Source organism: Manacus candei, unplaced genomic scaffold, assembly GCF_025592945.1.
Source record: "Manacus candei isolate 608988 ecotype Guabito, Panama unplaced genomic scaffold, ASM2559294v1 h1tg000010l, whole genome shotgun sequence".
Lineage (NCBI taxonomy): Eukaryota > Metazoa > Chordata > Aves > Passeriformes > Pipridae > Manacus > Manacus candei.
The window spans coordinates 4,191,121-4,209,693 of NW_026138058.1; the positions used below are offsets into that span (position 1 = coordinate 4,191,121).

Consider the following 18,573-nt stretch of genomic DNA (forward strand, 5'->3'; position numbering starts at 1 on the left):
GGAAGTTTCACTATAAGCCAGAAGGACAGCATACTCCAACACTTAGAGCAGAAAAAGAGGAGAGACAGAAATAGCAGAAATATTTGAGGTCCCTCCCTCACAATCCTTCTCTTGTCAATTCTCCCATAGATTGGAGTAGCTGTTTTCCAGTTCTAGTGAGTGACTCTGGTTTCTGGAGAAAGTAAGCCACCAGGTAATCCTATACTTTACTGCCTTCTGCCATCCCTGCTGCGCTCCTTCCCCAGTGAGTCTCGACAGCCCCCCTCTCCAGGTTAAATCAGCCGGCTCTAGTTCACCCTCAGAGATGTGAGTGAATGGATGTGCCGCCCCAAAAACTCCCACCCCTCAGATCATACACTGCTTGTCTGAAAACAGTGGGCAAGCTTCTGGCAGCTCTTCCAGTTCAAAATAGGCCGGGGAAAAGCAGCATGTAATTTTCTGGCAACAACAGTGGAGCAATAAAGCTAACAAGTCCCTACAGCTATTCCCACCTGTTCCTAGAGCAATATATGTATTGGATATATACCCACCCATGAGTCTATCTGCGATGTTAATTCAAACTATTAAAAAGAAAAGCCAACCAAAACCAACCCAACCCAAACCTCAGCCTTTCCTGCACAGGAAAAAGACTGTAAAAGAGCAGGTGGACATTTCACCTGTTTTCACATCTCACTCATGCTGGGTGTAAGCCCCTTCCACAGAGGGTAATTAAAGCAGGACAGATGTGTCAGCAGCAACCCAAGGCTGACACTGACCAGAGATACTGTAATATACAAATATGAAGCAAGATGAGGGTGAGTCAGCAGATGTTTGTCTCCTATGTGGTGTCCTAAAATTTGGCTCTGTCTTGCAGGAAATTGCACTAATATTGAATCACTGTTCTGTACACATCATCGTTCTGTACAGATGTTTTCCATGGTGAGGAAGTTGTTGTTAGGTAGGTTTTACAATTTTATGCTGCAATTTTGTTTCAAGACATGTCCTAGAGCATCCAAATGACCTTGTGCAGGACAGTATTTGAAATATATATATGACTTCTCTCCAGTAAAAGCTTTGACCAAGACACTCCAGGGAAAGATGCAACAACCCTTTCATATTCTTCCTGGAGAAGACAAAACAATTTGCAACTATTCTCAAACAAAACATTACAGACAAGAGACAAAAAGAACTGGAAAGGACCAGAGGAATGCTCATAAAATGGAGATTTATCTCATGACGAATGCACTAAGATTGCCTGGAATTTCTCTAGGATATTCTTAATTTTTTCCACATTATTTGTTTGTTAGTGGACATATCTTCATAGGGAATATTTTCATTATGCATTATTCTCATAATGCTTACATTATGATTGGAATAGCTAAGCTTTCTGTGCTCCAGAAACTTTAAAAAATGTCCTGGCAAATTACTGTTAAAAAAATCTTAAAGATTTTAGAGGTTGAGAGGGAGTTAATCCAAACTCATCTGTAGCAAAACATGTTTAAAATTTATTTCTTTTGACAGCTATTGAATGTTGAAAGTGCTGTACAGGACATATGCTGATAATAGAAAAATCATCCCTTTTGCAAGTAATAACAGTAATGAGGCATTATTGCACAAGGGGAAAAAGAAAAAAAGCATTTCATCCTGGATCCTCTTTCCCTTAGACAACATGACCTTTGGCAAACTTGATGTTACCCAAGGGTCTAAATAGTGAAGTTTCCAAACAAAAGATTTTGTAAAAAAGATTTTTAGAAGATTGAAGATATATATACAATTAATGACGCAGTTTGGAAGAAGCCAAACAATGAAAGCAATTCTTGTTTTTTAACCTGGAGAACAGGCTTTCTATAAACACTGACAGTGAAGGAGATTACCACAGCAGTGAATCATAGTGATGAAGTGGAACTGGGTACACATACTATACTTGAAAAGTTTTCAAACTCTCAGCTATTGTCAGCCAAGATGCAAGCTATGTATCACAGACAGATTTGGGATGTAACATCAGCGAAACTCTGTGGAGACAGACTTCCCACTACATTAATACAGCTCCATGCTCCCAAAATGATCCTGCTTCCTTCCATAACTAATTCTGGGTGGAAACATTCCTACTATCTTTCCAGTATTCCATAAGTCAGAACTGCGTAGAGCAAAGTAGCTGAACTGAAGTTGTTCTTTTAGTGTCTAGTGTTTTGTTCTCGTACTGTGTGCTGTTTTTATACATTCACTGCTAGTTTTCTGATTGAGGCTTTAGTCTAACTACAGAGGGGAAAAAAAAAAAAAAAAAAGAGTGGTTTGGGTTTAAAAGCCAAACCAAAGCTGTTTCAGTTCCAGGTCCCATTTTTTCTGAGCCCTGAAAGTTAAAGCCTGGATGGTTTGGATAAGTGCTTCTAATTCTAGCATACCCCTATTTAAAGTAAGAGAGAGGATTTGTTTTTAAAAAGCTAAAACTAGGATGGTCTGGAATGAAGTCTCCAAAGACATTTAGGGAGGATTCAGATAAACAATTCCATTTCTCCCCACCCACCCTTATATCTCTCATTAATTTTTATCCTATTCCTTCCTTATCCTAGTTTTCCTTGCTGTCTCTCGAATATTGTTTGCTTCCCCTCAATTTCCAATGGAGCTTGAAATTAGATTTCCTTTACCTCCCTGTTAGTGAACAAAGCTCTGAACTGCACATTAACTTCCAAACTGAGTCACTGAGTTATCCTCCACCTCTGTACCTGAACTGGCTGAAACCATACTACAGGAATTACCATGTGTGCCTTTGTCCATCTCACACCATCAAACTGTTGGAAGGATAACTCTGAGTTTGGTTGGACAGGAACAGAACTATCCAACTGTAATGGCTTTAGTCTCCACTTATGACAGCAGAAATTGGCCCACAGTGTGACCCAAGATAGAAACAGCATTCATTGTTGCAATTTATAACTTCATCAAGGGTTAACTTGGGAACTGCAAGCTGGCAGCAATAATTCATACATTGTTGCAAACTGTGTTTTCATAATTTCTGTTGATACTGGCAAAGTGCTTGTTTTGGCTTTCTGCGTGTTGCAGTCATTAGTATAATATAACATAGCCACTGAGATATATTTAGGGGGAGGTCATTTTCATACAACTGATTATGTACCGGGAAGTTAAGTAAACAAGCAAGTTAAAGACATCAGCAATCCCACTCCCTGGTCCATGCCAAAGTGAATTCTAAACACTAGTTGGTTCAATTAGAGGAAAAGTCAAGCAGGAATTATGTCAGTGGGAAGAAAGAGGACATCACATTTCCTTTTACCGGAGGATTTACCTGGAACACTACTCATTGATAGCAGCTAAATATATCCATAAAACTGGAGGTGTTCAAAGACAAGCCAGAACATATGTGGTCACTACACCATCAGCGAGATTACTCATTCTGTTCATAATAATGAAGATTTCCTACTGAGATTTCACCGAGCAGAAAGTACAGAACCTTGACTATTTGTTTACAGCTCATTAGATGCTTTTCCAAGGCACAAAAGGATGCTGTCCCCGGAAATGGTATTTGAGGGGAAGTAAACGTCCAGGTTCTTCATTTTGCAAGTTTGTAACTGTAAAAGTTACAAAACAAGTCACTTTTGAGAGGTACTCATCTTTTACGCTCATTAGATTGCAATCCAGCGATGACTGAACATGATATTTAAACAGTAGTGTTTTTGCCAATGAGTTACATGATCAACACGAACTGCTAATGTTTTCTATTCTAAACCTTCTCAAAATGTCAAGTGTTCTTGTCAGCTGAGTGGAAGTGGCATAAAAGTAACTTTTGAAGTTGTTGTTGATGAGATACCCTTGGGAAACTCAGTACATATACTGAAATCATATTCACAATATGCTCTAATCTCCCCTGCTGCAAACGAATTAGGCTCCAAACTCTCATTTCCATTGATGGTAATGTAGCACAGTCTGGGTCTTCCTTCCAAAAAAGACACTGAGCATTCTTAAATAACATAAGTCTGTTTCATGAATTTTCTCAAGCAGCAAGAAAAAACAAAACAAAACAAAACAAAACCACACCAAAACAAACTACAGAAATTCCTTTTGAAAACCTAGACCTGGTAACTAACTCTTGTTACAACCCTCATAATTGAAATGCTGTTAATTTTTATCTTTTTTTTTTTTTTTTTACACAGCAGATCACCAGAACAGCAGAGAAATTCATAGTTGTCTGAGTCACACTGGCTGTAGCAGATTTGCTGTTTCTTCAGTCCCAGTTTCTTTTGTGGATTGAAACATCAGAAAAAGGTAAGAAAGCCTGCCAGTGATACAGAAGACCTGGGCTCACCATCACGTGTGATGATGTAAAAGCCATGCAGAGCTATTCCCAATAACAAACTGAGGCAAAACTTGGACATGCTTGTCCAGATGTCTCACACCCTCGGTCAGGTGCCTCCAGAGCCCTGCTGGCACTTGCAGTTCACAGTTGCCCCTCATTGGTCTTACCTTATTGCCCAAGAAAGAACCACAGGCTTCTAGGCTTTTGCCCAAAACCAGTGCTGATGGTGACTGTAACACCATTTACAGCAAAAGACATGGAGTAGTTTGCTTCTAAAGTTTCTATGAAGTAAGATCACCACTGACACTGCGTGTCCAGTCCCATGGGTTTTACATGTTGCAGAATGTCAAGATCAGGTGCTTTTTGGAGTCCAATTTTTGACTAACAAACACATTTTTTTAACTCAAATTGTTTTCCAAAAGTCTGGTTAGACAGGTGGATCTTTAGGGACTACCAGCAAAGGAACTGCATACTTGTGGTCAATGTTTGGTGCTTTAACCACACAGCACAGAATGGGTGAGGTGGGAAGGGAACACGGTGGGTTATCTTGTCCAACCTCTCTGCTCAAGCAGGGCCATCCCAGAGTGCATTACACAGGATTGCATCCAGACTGTTCTTGAATATATGAGATCTTTTCCTCAGAAGGTGCCAAAAAATGCCCAAGAGTTTCTGTCCACTTGCTGAAAGGCAAACTGGTATTTTATGCTGTTGTTCCATGCACAGATGTCTGACTGCAGGAACAAACAGTAGCATTTTGGACAAGGAAAACTCAGGTTTCAGTTTTAGCAGACCACAACAATGACAGTGGTGCAAAGCCTGTTTTTAAAGATGAGCTTTTATACATGGTGTTTCAAGGATAAAATGAAAATAAGCATAAAAATCAGAAAGCAGGGTAGAATTTGGTATGTACTTTTGTTATATCTGATTTTGCATCCACATTTTTTCACTTGACCTGTAGCAGACATTAGTTAGGATACTGGCTCCATTAAATAAACATTTCAGAATCGGAGTGCTTTCGAATTGCTATCTGCTCATTTGTGATCATTTAGTAACACTCAGTGATGATGCCTCTATAACAAGTAATTCATGTCTAAACTGGCTTTCACACTGCTGAAAAGTAGAAGTTCAAGCATGCTGGAAGAACAAGTTGGCCTCCAGAAAACATTTCAGGGTCATTTCACATTTTTGAATCGCATCTGATCTTGTAACTATGTTATGGCACTGATGGATCTAAAAGCTTGCTTTCACACAGGTAATATAAAGCACTGTAGCCTCATTTACATTGTATTCACTAACATGGAGAGAGAGTTGAAAAATGCACAGGGATATTCAGCAATTAGGTTAAACCACATCCAGAGATATCCAGAATGTGGGTTAAGCACAGGTAGTAGGGTACAGCTGCCACATCCAGGTCAATGAGATGCATCTGGGTTCCCAGCCCATCCTTGCCTCAGCTGGCTTCCTCTGTAAACCAGGCAACTGGGCCAGTTGGTGATGCTGCTTAGCAGTTCATCTTGCAAGCAGGGCACTTTTGCTCTTAGCCCTAACCACTTATACAGTCCTGACAGTTGTAAAGCCTGGCATTTTGCAACATCGACTCACTACCATGAAGTATGAAATTAATCTTTAGAATATCACATAAAGTAGGAGCTTTCTTAATTAGTAATGAGGATCAGTAAACCCTCAATGAAATACAGAGGCGTAAGCGCAGCAGAAAACATCCTACCAATGTGAATTTTTAACTGAAATATCAGAAGGCAGGGCAGTGATTAGAATCAAGAGGCTCTTGATGTTTGTATGAAATAAGAGTAACTTTAATACTCATAATATTCAGGTGATTTAATTAATCTTCACACACACCACAAGGAAGGAAGGCAAAACAATTCCACCTGTGCTGCAAGGGGACAACAAGGCAGCAAGAATACAGAGTCTGCCTAAGGCCAGCACAAGGAGTCTGGAATGCCTGGCTGCAAGCCCCATTCTCAAAATACATCGCTCCTTTCTAGGGGCAGCAGCCATTTGTTCTCTGACACTTTTAGAGCATCTAAGATTATTTCCACTGAAGTTAATAATCTGTGCAGTCCAATGAGGACAAAATTGGATCGTAAAGGTTTAAGCTAGTCCAGTTTCAAGATTCCCTGTAAGCTCATGGTTACACACACCACTGTAATTATCGGGTTCAGTTTGGGAAGCTGACTGGCATACTGGGAAGGCTGGGGCAATAACACAAAAGCTGTGCATTCAGCTCTTTTTTCTGCCACAAGAGTGGCCAGTCTTCTGGCCAGGGCAATTCCTGCAGCCTGAAATGCAGCTGAGGTTGCACACACACCGTGTATCCTCCTATGCCATCACTAGAGGTGTGTATGTCCTGCAAGGAAAAGGCAAGCACTTCCCCAGCCCATGAATGGTGAATGCACTGCAGACATGAAAGCAGAGTGGCCTGGGGATAAAGGCCTCCTCTAGCATGTAGGGTCATCCTTCTGCATTGCAGTTGTCAGCTTGTCAGTCCCATGATAAAGGGGACATGGTGAGGTCCTAGGGAAAGTAGGAAAAAAGGGGGCATAGACAGGAGGATTATCCCAATAAGGTGAATCCAGGTTTGAAGCCCCAGGCAGGATGTCCTTATTATGCTCTGGTCTTTTTGGAAGACCTTGGGCAAAACATAAACATTTATTTTTTTTCCCCCACAGCAGAGCTAAGGAAAATAATTAATTTTTTTTTTCTTAAGTGTTATGTTCTCCAAAACTGAATCATTTTGAAGCATCAGAACAGCAACTGAAGCTGGTAGATAGTATCTTGTAACTGCAAGAGAGACCTCAGGACTTCTGACTTCCATTGAGTTCCTGCACAAGCAGGACACAGAAGCCAGAAGCCAGGAGTCACTGACATTTTTATATCAGGAAGAGTAGCACTTCATTTCCACTGAAGAAGTTTGTCCTTATTACTTTTTTTTTTTTTTAAGCAGAGGTAGGCAGAGTGAAAATGGATGTCAACCTGACTGCTTACCACAAACTTTCTCCTGCTTTTCATACCGGATCCAGCCCTTTCTGTATGTCCAGAAGGCATATTGAGGCACTACAGGCATTTAGCTGGGGAAATCTTGAGTTGCTGGCTAACCATTTTGGACACCCTTAGTCACTGAAGAAATGCAGGTGCCATGAAGGGATGATGAAGCCCACCCAAGAATCCAAAAGTGTGTCAAACAGTTAATACTGAGTCTTGCATGATAACCTACAATTAGCATGCAATGCCCAAGGCACTTGCACACTGACAACATGGTTTAATCCAGTAATAAAGTAGGCTAAAATGATTATCATAGTAGCTAATAGTTTTTTTGACATAAGTGAAACTGTAGAAAAGAGGCTGCACAAATATATTGATTTCAGCAGCGCCTCTCTGACAAGTCTGTATAGATTTTGTTATTTATGGTTCATTTTTTCCAAAAAGAACCAAGGCCTGCAAATGTAGAAATCCCTGGTTGTATGAAATGGCTGTGCATGAGAATGAGGGATTTGCATGTTCAACTGCCCATATTTGTATCCTCCTATCCAGTTTGCATATGCAAAGGCAAAGGTTGTTATATTTATCAGTGCATAAATAAAAGGAGGAGAGATAAATGACCTGGTTTGCAGAGGTGCTGAGCACATGCAGTTTCCATTTATTTCAACTGGAGTGTGAAAAACAGGCCCTAAGTGACTGGCTCAAGCTCACACAATGCATGATTGTCAGTGCCAGGAAGAAAACCCAGAAATCCTTCCAGTCTAATCCTCCAGTTTAAATCCTCCCCAGTCTAAACTCTAGACACAGTCTCTCCAAGAAATAAAAAAAAAATGGAAAAAAAAAAATCCATGCAATAGCCTGATCACACTCTTATTCCTACCTTAATTTTCTAAGAGAATAAAAAAAAATGGGACGTGAAAAACTTCTGCATAATGTTTAATGACTAGCAAATAATGCCAAGTAGGGCAACTAAATATGTGTGAAGCATTGCTCACGCACCCATCAACTTGCATGTGTGTCACAGATGGTTTTAGTGAAGAGCCAAAAAGAGAAGGAGAGAAAGGAAAAGGAAAGCAAGTCCAGATAAAGAGTAGCTAGAAAGAGAGACAAAGACATTTTCTGCTGTTAAAAAAAAAAAAAATCCCTTAAAAATGCTACAAAAACTAATGATAAAAAAAAAACATAGAACCATTCCATCTCCTTGATAACGTGTAGGCTAATCTCTACATAAATAGAAATAACAGCCCTTTGAAATGGCAATGATTTGCTTGGAAAACATTCATTAAAAACGTCCTGCAATTATTGACTCTATCATTATTTCTTGGCAGCAGCTGAGTCTCACTGCATCTTGTGTTATTTTTCCAGTGAAAAGCAGATCATTGTTTGGGGAAAAAAAAAAACCCCACAAAAACAGAAACAGAAACAAAACAAACCAAAAAAAAAAACAGACAAAAAAACCCCACAAGGACATTGTATTTGAAATATGTGCTTGGTGACATGGAGCTGATTGCCCAAAGGAATCAGGATACATATATTTGTATTATTGTACACGTGAGTAGCTTGAATCATGTACTGCTCGCTCCCTTTGTTTGGATTATGCAGCTTGGCTGGGCAGCCATCCAAAAGATTCACATTAAATTCCAGCTATATTCAGCACAAAAGTCATCTAGCATCAGAGGATCAAAGTTACATCAACCAACAAGCACTAAGGAATTGATAAGCCACTAAAATTAGGTCATCTCCTAGCAGCTGCTTTTGATGGATGAAGTAGAATTTAGCCTCAGGTTTTCTATTTAAAGATCTGTTACAGCATCTTTTCCTGCAGCTACAGTGAGAACACAACAAAGTATAATGCTTCTGATTAAATGTTTAATCATTACTCTTTACTCTTCTGATTGTTTCTGCCATGGCACAGATTTACTGCACACACTATTTGGAGCTTTCCTAGCCCTTTTAAAACTGACATTAAAACAGTCAAGATTTTTAATTCCATAGTTGAAAAACCTAAGAGATGATTTTTTTTAAAAATGTGGACAGAAATCTTTCAAAGCTGTTTACTTACCGTGCTTAAAGAGATAGACTGTCACTTACTGGAACTGAACATCAATTTCTAAGCAATTATCTTACCACTGTGCCCACTAGAAGAATCACCACATCACCAGGAACCATATGAATACAACAGTACCTATCTGTGTATAAGTACCTGTGGGCCTATAGAAATTTTTATGTATTTGTGACACAACATACACCCTACCAAGACATGCTTGTGGTATCAGGGTAATGCAAATAGTGCCATCATTAGCAGCTTTGGAAGACAGTTCAAAAGGAAATAAACAAAAGCCCCCGAATTACTTTCATATGTACAGAACACGCCTTTGACTTGTTCAGAAGGTCGGCTGGCTGCAGCCAGTGTACAACAATCTTGTCATCATTGCATAAATGAAACTAATGGAGGACTACATTGTCAGGGTTTTCAATATGACATCTCTCATGTTTGTTAAAATCGCTAGAATCTATTTTAAACAACCTTGAGAAACACGGGAAGGGAAAAGAAACAACACCCGTCTAATGGAAAAGATTATGTCAATAGCCTTCTGCTTTTTCAAGTAAAAACTGGTGGGGAAGAAGGGCTGAAAAATACAGTAGATGGCAATGCCCCATAAGACACATATCTTTCTACAAATGATGGGCACTTGCATTCTGCTCTATAGCAGTCATCCTCTGTGTTCCCTTCTGCCAGCCTTGTAAGTGGGCTGTTGCTGGGTAAGTTTTGCAAGGGGTTGAAACTCCCTGTTGTTTCCACTCCAAATTTGGTGTGGCCAGTCTTTATTACTTGAGAAAGCAAAATTATGCACTGTAATTCAAAGTCTAGATCAAGCTTTTTCCAGCTACATATCTCTTCTTCAACTAAAAACCTAAACTGGGGCAATGGAGAGAATATGCAACATGTCTGGAGCAGACAACACATCTGAAACTTTTTCTTTTCAAGGAAGAATCTTTATGAGCAGAATGTAAATGAGTTTAATTTATCAGTAGTGCTTAGTACTGCATTCTGTTTGGATCTCAAGCTAATCAGCTTTGTCTTTTGCTTGGGGCCTCAGAGAAAAAGCCAGCCAGGGAGCCAGCTTGTAGGTGCCTATCTGGCTCAGAGAGTAGGACATCTGGTGAGATAGGGGTGCTTTGATGCCACATAAATTTCTGACAACCTCAGCTGAAGGCTGCCTGTCATAACATCTGCTGTCTTACTGAGCTATGACCACACTATGAATTGAACATATCTGATATTACACCACGTAAACCTTGGGATTTCGGTTTTGACTGGCCTAAGTAGAGGAGGGACAAAAGTGCCTTTTCTGTCCTCTAGCTGGCCTCCTTGGCTCATCTTAGTGCTAACATCCTTTCTGTTCATTTGTTTACTAACAGAGTTACTTCATCATCTACTAATAACTTTGTGCTCAAGGCAAAACTGGCCAAAGATGCCAGAACATTACGAGAGTTTGCTTACTTTGTGATATTGCATCTCTGCATTGATCTAGGGAAATAAACACAATGTCCTCTCTTTTAAACAAAATACCCAAACCTTTCTCCACTGAATAAGGCCACATATCTTCACTAGGGCCACAAAGTTTGTTTAACTGAGGACAGAAAAGAAGAATAACATTTGCAGGAGAAATTGTATTATCCCGGTAACTTTTTCTGGCAGTGGATTTAAAGTTAAATCAATTACTGAATATTTCCTTCTTTTGAGATATTCTTGACAATGACAAACAATCACAAATGAGAATAGGAGTTTAATACACATATACTGAGTCTGATACTAATCTCAATACAATACAACATTACTTAACACATGACCATAAACTAAACCTTGATTGCTCAAAAACAGACCTGAGGCACTTTTAAAAAATACAGTTGGACCAACTTATCATTTGGCAATTTGAAAAATTACTTTCTTTTCTACTTTTAATTTGTAAAATTTTTCATTTCAAAACCTCCTTTCTTTTATCCTCTTTTATTCTTAAGGTCATTTACTGCAACAAACTATGTGACAATCAGAATTTGGGGATAATCTAAGAAGGAAGAGTATCTGCCCTTCTCTTTTGTGCCACTACTGGCTTTATCAAATGTCAATAACTTTGAAAAGATAAATGGGGATAGAAATGAAACACCAGGAAAAAAATAACATAAATGCTTACTGAAGTCGCTACTCCTTTTATTCCAGCTATTCCAACCACACTCCTTTACCCTTCCCTTCTCTTATTTAGGACATTTGTTTGGTGTATCTACAGTTTCTAGTTTTAATAAAATGCTGTGTTTTTAAATATCAGAGTTATCATTGTTACTGTGAGAAACTGTATTTTGTTTCTAAATAAAGTGAGGAATGATTGAAAACAGATCAAATAACATCATTATGAGCTGCAGTTCTATTCACCAGGTATGAAAGCACTAGGAGTTGTAGCTCTTCTTGCTTGCCCACACATGGTTGCTATGCAGTATGTTCCAAAACACAAACGCACAAACCTGCTGGCAGGAGTCAGTAAGAAGAAGAAAATCGTGGTTACACATCTTCTTAGATGAGAGGACCTACTTCTTTTAGGCCTCCTTGCCTTTGCCTATGTCAGAAGAGTTGCACCATCCTATCCATGTCTTCTTGGAAGGGGCAATATGTCCTATTCCTACTTAAAGGTTGAGGGTTTGGCAAGGAATGTTCTGATCTAAGAGTGAGCAAACATTGTGCAAGATCTCATTACAGAGATCCCTGATTGCCAGCCTAAAAAGCTTTACCAGGCAATCTCTATTTCTTAGGTATGCTTATGAACCACAAGGAGCTTGATACTTATGCAGCTTGCAGTACACTGTCCAGACACAAAAATCAGCTGTGAGAAAATTGTTTACAGAAGAAAAGGTTAGTACACACCGTCACATTTTGAGGGACCACTAGTCTAAGCAAGCCAAAGCAAAGATTAATGTAGGCTTACAGTACGAGGTTTGGTTTGTGGTCATGTGTTCTGAGGAACCAGCTGTGCCAGCTGTCTTTCAGAAAGTGCTTTCTTTGTTTTCCATACCCATGAACTGCACTGGAGAAGAAAACTGTGAAAAGAGTGATTAGACTCACAAAATCAGACCCTTGAACATGGGTAAATTAAGCAACAGGATTAAGGTTTTTCTCTGCCTCTTAATTAAGCCCCCCCTCATCCTCCCCAAGCTCAGTTCCTGTGGTCCCATTCAGTTACATCTCATACCTATGGGTGAGTACATAATATAAAACATGGTCAGAAATTCTTCTACTAGAACCTTTCCTTATTCCACTGAATGGACATACTTACATTTATCTTACTCATTCAGCATGAGATCTCAGGTGTTATTTGCTGTATGTCATTCAAACCCTACAAACAGAGAGACTTTTTCTTGAGCTTTTATCTGGCCTTTTACAGTATGTTTGCTCTGTTTCCCCTTCATTTTTATTTTCTTTAGATAAAACTGAGTGCATTTACTAAAAATGTTACGTCGTTACCACCATTTTTCAGATGCAGAAAAAGAAGTGCTTCAGTGAGAAAAAAGTCAAATTTGTCTATACTGTAAGCTAATTTGTGTGAGCAGTTTGAGATGCCAGCTACAATTCTTAGTACTTGAGAGCACTCTATATTTGCTGAATATGCTTCTGCCTTGAGGGTTTAGCATTTCTGCAAATCAGATCCACACCTCTAAACATGGATATCCCCAAATCAAGAATCTACTCTTCTTCCCCACCCATCCAGGATCCTTCTCTTCGCCTGCTGTTTCTCACCCTTTCAGTGACTGTATTGCACCAAAGCTGCCATCTTCCTCCTCCTACAAGGTCAGTAAGATTTGGACTGCAGGAAGGGCAGCATCTCTACTTTTTTGTCTAGTTTTTAACTGCAGATAACTGCTGACAGCAGCAGCTCCAAGGGAAATTTGCAATGAAAAGTCTCTTCTCCACAGTCTGTGCATGTGCACACACGTGTGTGTAGCAGAGGTGGCTGAAGTAGAAAACTACCATTTTTCCTTGCCTTTACCTAAGTATCTTGTCTATAACTCTTTGATCACATCCCCTTTTCTATCCTTGTTGCCATGCAGCTTGTTGCCTGGGTTGCTCTACCCCCTTTAAACCTTTCCTCCACTGCTTTCATGGAGGTTTGGGCAGAGGTTGCTTAGCTAGGGCCAAGACCCACAATTGTGAGTGGTTTAAAAGGTATAGTGAGACTAACATGAATGAAACCAAGAGAAAAGAAGAATACTCACTGAATGAAAAGGAAAAAAATTATCATTGTCAGGAATTTATTAAAATCCAGATCAGGCTTCTAAGTTCAATGGTGGAAGATCCACATTTGAGACCTTTGAAATTCAAGTGGACAAAACCCATTTTGAACATGTTGTACTGGACCTTTTCCTGATAAGATTTATAGGATTAAAACTTACTCTTGTGATGCTGCCAGCAGCCTGTGTAGGTTTTGCCTAGCTGCAGTGGTCAAGATTCCCAGCTATATCAAGGTCTTTCCAACTTACTTCCAATAGCAGTAATGAATATACAGAATATTCTACTTCCCTTTTCCTTGCCATATATAGCAATTATTCTGTCATTCATCAAATGTACACAAATTTCTTTTCATATGTAAATACACCATTTGCTTCACAGCTCTAGCCAAACAGTTGTGCAGTTCTTTGTGAAGAAGATAATATATTTAATCACGGAGTGCCTTGTTTCCATTGTATGGAACAGGTGTTGTTTAATGGCACAGGCATTGTAACATTATATTCATTTATTAATGTGAGTGTAACGAACATATTGTTGAGACATGAATGTACTGGTCTCATGGTTAGGGTTAGTGGTTTCCTATGATGTGGTAAGTGTAGGATAGTGGCTTAGATTCAGACTGCAGAGAAGCAGGAGTTCATTATAGCAAATCCAAGTGATGTGGCTGGTTTTGGCCCTTGTTCACTTTTGAAAAGCAGAGAATACATGAAAGACTTCATTGAAAATGTGTAAGTTATTCAGTGTGGTTAATTCTACGTTGGCTTCACTCCCACCTTCTTTCAAGACCGTGTATGTGAACATGCTTTTTGAAACAGCAAAACCAGTTGCAAGAGATTGATGTTGCTTTTGGATATGTAAGCAATCTCTAGTATCCTATTTCATGAAGTAACCTGTCGCCAAATATGAGGGAGGAAGTGACTAGGTGAACCACTAAAGCTCTGAAGCAATGCTTGCTTGGATAGTGCAGCTGCAGAAGCTCTGTCCTTTGCTCATTTTCACACTTGTTGCCACGTTCAGAGTTTCTGCTCTGGGTGTTACTTACCTAGACTTGCAGGTCAGCCAGCTGGCAAGGTAGCTGTAGTTGCACAGGCAAATCAGGTGAGTGAGTGGAGTAACTAAAGCACATGATTTTCGTAATTGTGTCAAATGACCCATTTGGTGTCGGTCACGGACCAGAATTCACAAATGCAGGTAAGCGCCTGCAGTGCCCATTTGATTTATGGAACTCAAATGCCTGCTTCAGTTTGTTTGGACTCATGTCAGTCTTCTCTTATTCAGTGCTTTATGCTAACTCTGATGCCCTATATCACTATTATGCAGTGCATTAGAAGTACCTGGTTTTCCCCCTACCTTTGGAAACATTGCCTTAAAAATTCATGGTATGCAATTCAGTGATTTGATTAGGGAAAAGTTAATAAATGTGACTAAATCCTCATCTCCCTACTGTACCTTCTGGTATATGACATATCTTAGATTTCGTTTTGTCTGGCAATTTAATAATGTTAATCTTGTTCATCTGTACTTCCCTTCCATCCATGTCACTGACTGTCCCTTTCACAGCACTTTCTATCAGTCAGCTACAACCACTTTCCTAATAAGGCAAATGGCACTATCTCACTAATGATTTTCACTGGACTCTCTCAGTTCCCAACATTTTACTTTCAATGGAGGAGAAAGAACATAAGAAGGTAGATGGGAAATAAAATGTTGATACTATTAAAATATCTTCTGCACTCTTGTCTTGACTCCTTAATTTTTTAAAAGAACTGAAAAACATATTGGTCTGTTTGTTTTTTTTCAATAGCATCATTTCTGCAATATCCCAACTCCAGCTGCAGTTGAATTTCTTTACCCTTACAAATCAGTAATGAAGAGGAGAAACTGATTAATTATCTGCTTCCCAATTTTCTCCCGTGGGGCTTGGGACCAAGGCAGGAAGTGTTCAATTCCAGCAGGAGGGGAAATCCCTTCTGAGTTTGTGGTCAGTCACGAACTGAGTTGAGTGCAAGGGCCCCATGCATGAGGATCCCTAAGACCTGCAGACTCAGCCCAGATAATTGTACTTGAGCTTTCCATGGCTACAGAGGACAGGCAAAGCATTCTGGACCCTTACCTGAGCCACTTCACAGATTTGCCATCTCATGGTACGCCAGTTGCAACCATTGTGCTTTTACTCTCAAACCAGCCTCTACCCTACATCCCACATCTCTTTTACCATGTTTCATCATCTCAACTTGGGCGACAGCATCAATCTTCTTGTCCCTCTCATTTCACTCTCTCTCTTCCATGGACGTCCGATTTCTTCTGTGAAAACTGGTTTTACTAAGCCACTTCCCAAATCCACTGCAGGTTACAGAGGGAGCAGGGGACTCATCATCCAAGGACACGCTGGTTCATTTTGCACTGTAACAGTGACATGTAGCACAGGGGCTCATCCATAGAGTTTCTTGTCTCAGCCATGGACCATCTGGACATCGTACAAGCACACCCTGAAATACAGCCTCTTCCCAAAGCCAGTTGTCTGTCTAACAAGTAGGACCAACAAAGGATTTGTTTTGAGTGGACATGGAAGCAATTTGCCTAGTATTACAAAAGAAGACTGAGAAAACTAGGAGTAAAATCATCTTTTGGCTTCCTGACAAGATACTGTAGCTGACAAGCCATGTCAGGCTGTTTTATGTAGATAGTTTTAAACTGAATTTATTATTAACCAGAATGAATTTTATAACAAGATGGGAATAGTAGCCAGCAGCCAGCTGTGGCAGACCACACAGCCTTCCCAGAGGCCTGGCAGCTGCTCATCCCTCTGAGGACACAGACCACAGTTCTGAGGATCAATTACACAGGTTGCATTATTGCCTCTTCTCTCGATTTTATCTCCCGCCACCAGAGACCTCAGGACAGGTTTTTCAAGAATGCCTGTAATGTAAATCAGATTTTTAAAAGAATCACCCTCTCCAGAGTGAAACTGACAGCACAGCCAGGTTTACCTACTGAATCCATCACTCTGCAACCTGGACTTCAAAAGGAGAGACAGCAGGGGCAGCTAAATCCATGCGTGGCCTTGAGTGGACTTTGCTCAGACATCTTTGCTGAGTAGACTTGAGGGCCACAACAGTGACAGCTTTGTACCCAAACTGACCGACAGAAAAAGGCAACCAAGTTCTGTTCACAGCTCAGCATCTGTCAGTGACACCAGCCAACTTACTCTGAATTGTCAGCAATGCAGCACAGAGCAAACTATGGCAAGTAACCATGGTGCATTTTATCTTACTGTAAACAAAATTGTTAACGTGCCAAGTGATATCAAATCGCAGCAGTATGAAAATAGAAGGGCAGGTAGGTAGGGAAGACAGGTGATAGGAGGTTTCCCAGAAGTAACTGTCCCTGAACAACAGAGGTTCTCTGTGCAAAAGCTTTCTAATGGGAAGATCAGTATTTTCAACTATTATTTCAATAACACTATTCTTCATTAATAGAATAAATCTGTTACTATTGCCCTGACAATAAAGGCAATACGGTATTTTAAGAAGAAATTTTCTGTCTCTAAATTCACGTTTTTCACCCAAAAAAGGCATGAAGTTATTAAAAAGAACCAGTACAGCCTTTCCTTTAGGAAAATCCTAACACTTTTTCTTCAAAGATTTTTAAAGACTGAAGAGGGCTCAGGCATCTGTGTAGTGAATTTAGAGCCTGTACAGCTGGGGGAGATGCAGTAATCCCTCTTTTTAAAAATCTGACAGTGCTTGAAGTGAGGGGACATATATGGGTACAACGCAGCTGTTGTATGGTCTCAGGCAGAGTGCAAGGGAGAGTCTAGTCATATGGGTGCTAAAATGATGTCACTAAACATAGCTATCATTAAATTATTTTTAAAGTTTTAACACGGAAACACGATCCTACTAGTCAACAGTTACTGGACAGACCAGCTGGGAGGATCCACTAGCAGCATAATTCAGGACATAGACATTCAACACATTGCATAGGAACCTTAAAATAAGCAGAAAGAGGGGCAGGATTCCAGAATTATTTTTAAAAACAATTTCATAACAACCCTCTCTACCATGCCAGCTACTCTGTGCTGCAGGACACTCCCTGATAACTGCTGTGGTCTTGCTATCATGATCTCATCTTGAATTCTCATTACATAATGAGCTAAAAAAAATAATAATATCTTGTTAGCAGGGTGGGAAAAAAAAAATCTTATCTTCTACACAGAAAAACCACTCAAAATTTATACATATTAGCTGCTGTGTTTTCTTCCATCAACCTCCCTAAAAACTACTTGCTAAGGAAATCATGGGATTTACTTTTTCTTCCTTGCCTGTTGACAGCTGCTGGATGGCACACAGGCTACAGCAGGACAGAGCGGAGCAAACAGCACAGCAAGAATTCCTAAAGCAGCACCACACCTGTCACATCCAGCAAGGAAACTCAGAGCAGAGGTTGTGCTGTGCCAACATGTAGGATGAGCACTGGTAAGTGACAGGACTCCGGAAACAGGACTCCAGAGCAGAAGCATTTCCTTGCAACCTCCACCAGTACCTAGAGCTATGCTGTATTGTGAGAAGAGCACTTAAGAAATAAAGCCTTTTTTTTTTTTCCCCAGTGATACTAATCATGTTTACCCGTCCTCACACTACAGACTTTTAGCTAATGAGCTATTATGTTCCTCAAGTTATGCAACACTCCCATAAGATCTTTCAGATTACAAATGGATTTTTTTTTCCAGGCATCATATTGCCTGTAGCCCGAAATTATCAACTGACCTGCATTAATTCAGAACTTCTGAGAAGTCATTATGCAACATAGCAACAGAGGTACAAGAGCAGAGGTTAGTCATTACCATGCCCCTAATTGGAGTGACAGCACTAAAATCACATTAGGGAAGAATTTCAAAAGGCTACACCTACAGTGTCTAAGTAAAGAACATAAATGAAGTGTTAATTGAAAGTCAGAGAAGTAACGAGTTATGAAAATAAGATTAGAATAAGAGTTACAGAGGAGAGAC

The 18,573-nt window shown here is 39.9% G+C and overlaps 1 protein-coding gene across 2 annotated transcripts in view; it reads left to right on the forward strand.

Moving 5' to 3' along the window:
* LOC127466549 (uncharacterized) overlaps window positions 1-18,573 on the forward strand; it is a 48,944-nt gene that overhangs the window by 7,547 nt on the left and 22,824 nt on the right. Inside the window, exons 4-5 of one of the 2 annotated variants that reach the window (XR_007902777.1) lie at window positions 130-193; window positions 854-937. Coding sequence is in view for 1 of the 2 variants with exons in the window: in XM_051777437.1 (XP_051633397.1) it covers window positions 130-156 (27 nt within the window). In the remaining variant the exon portion in view is untranslated. Of the gene's footprint in view, window positions 1-129; window positions 194-853; window positions 938-4,145; window positions 4,255-18,573 lie in introns of those variants that run through there. The other variant, XM_051777437.1, reaches the window with a different exon arrangement.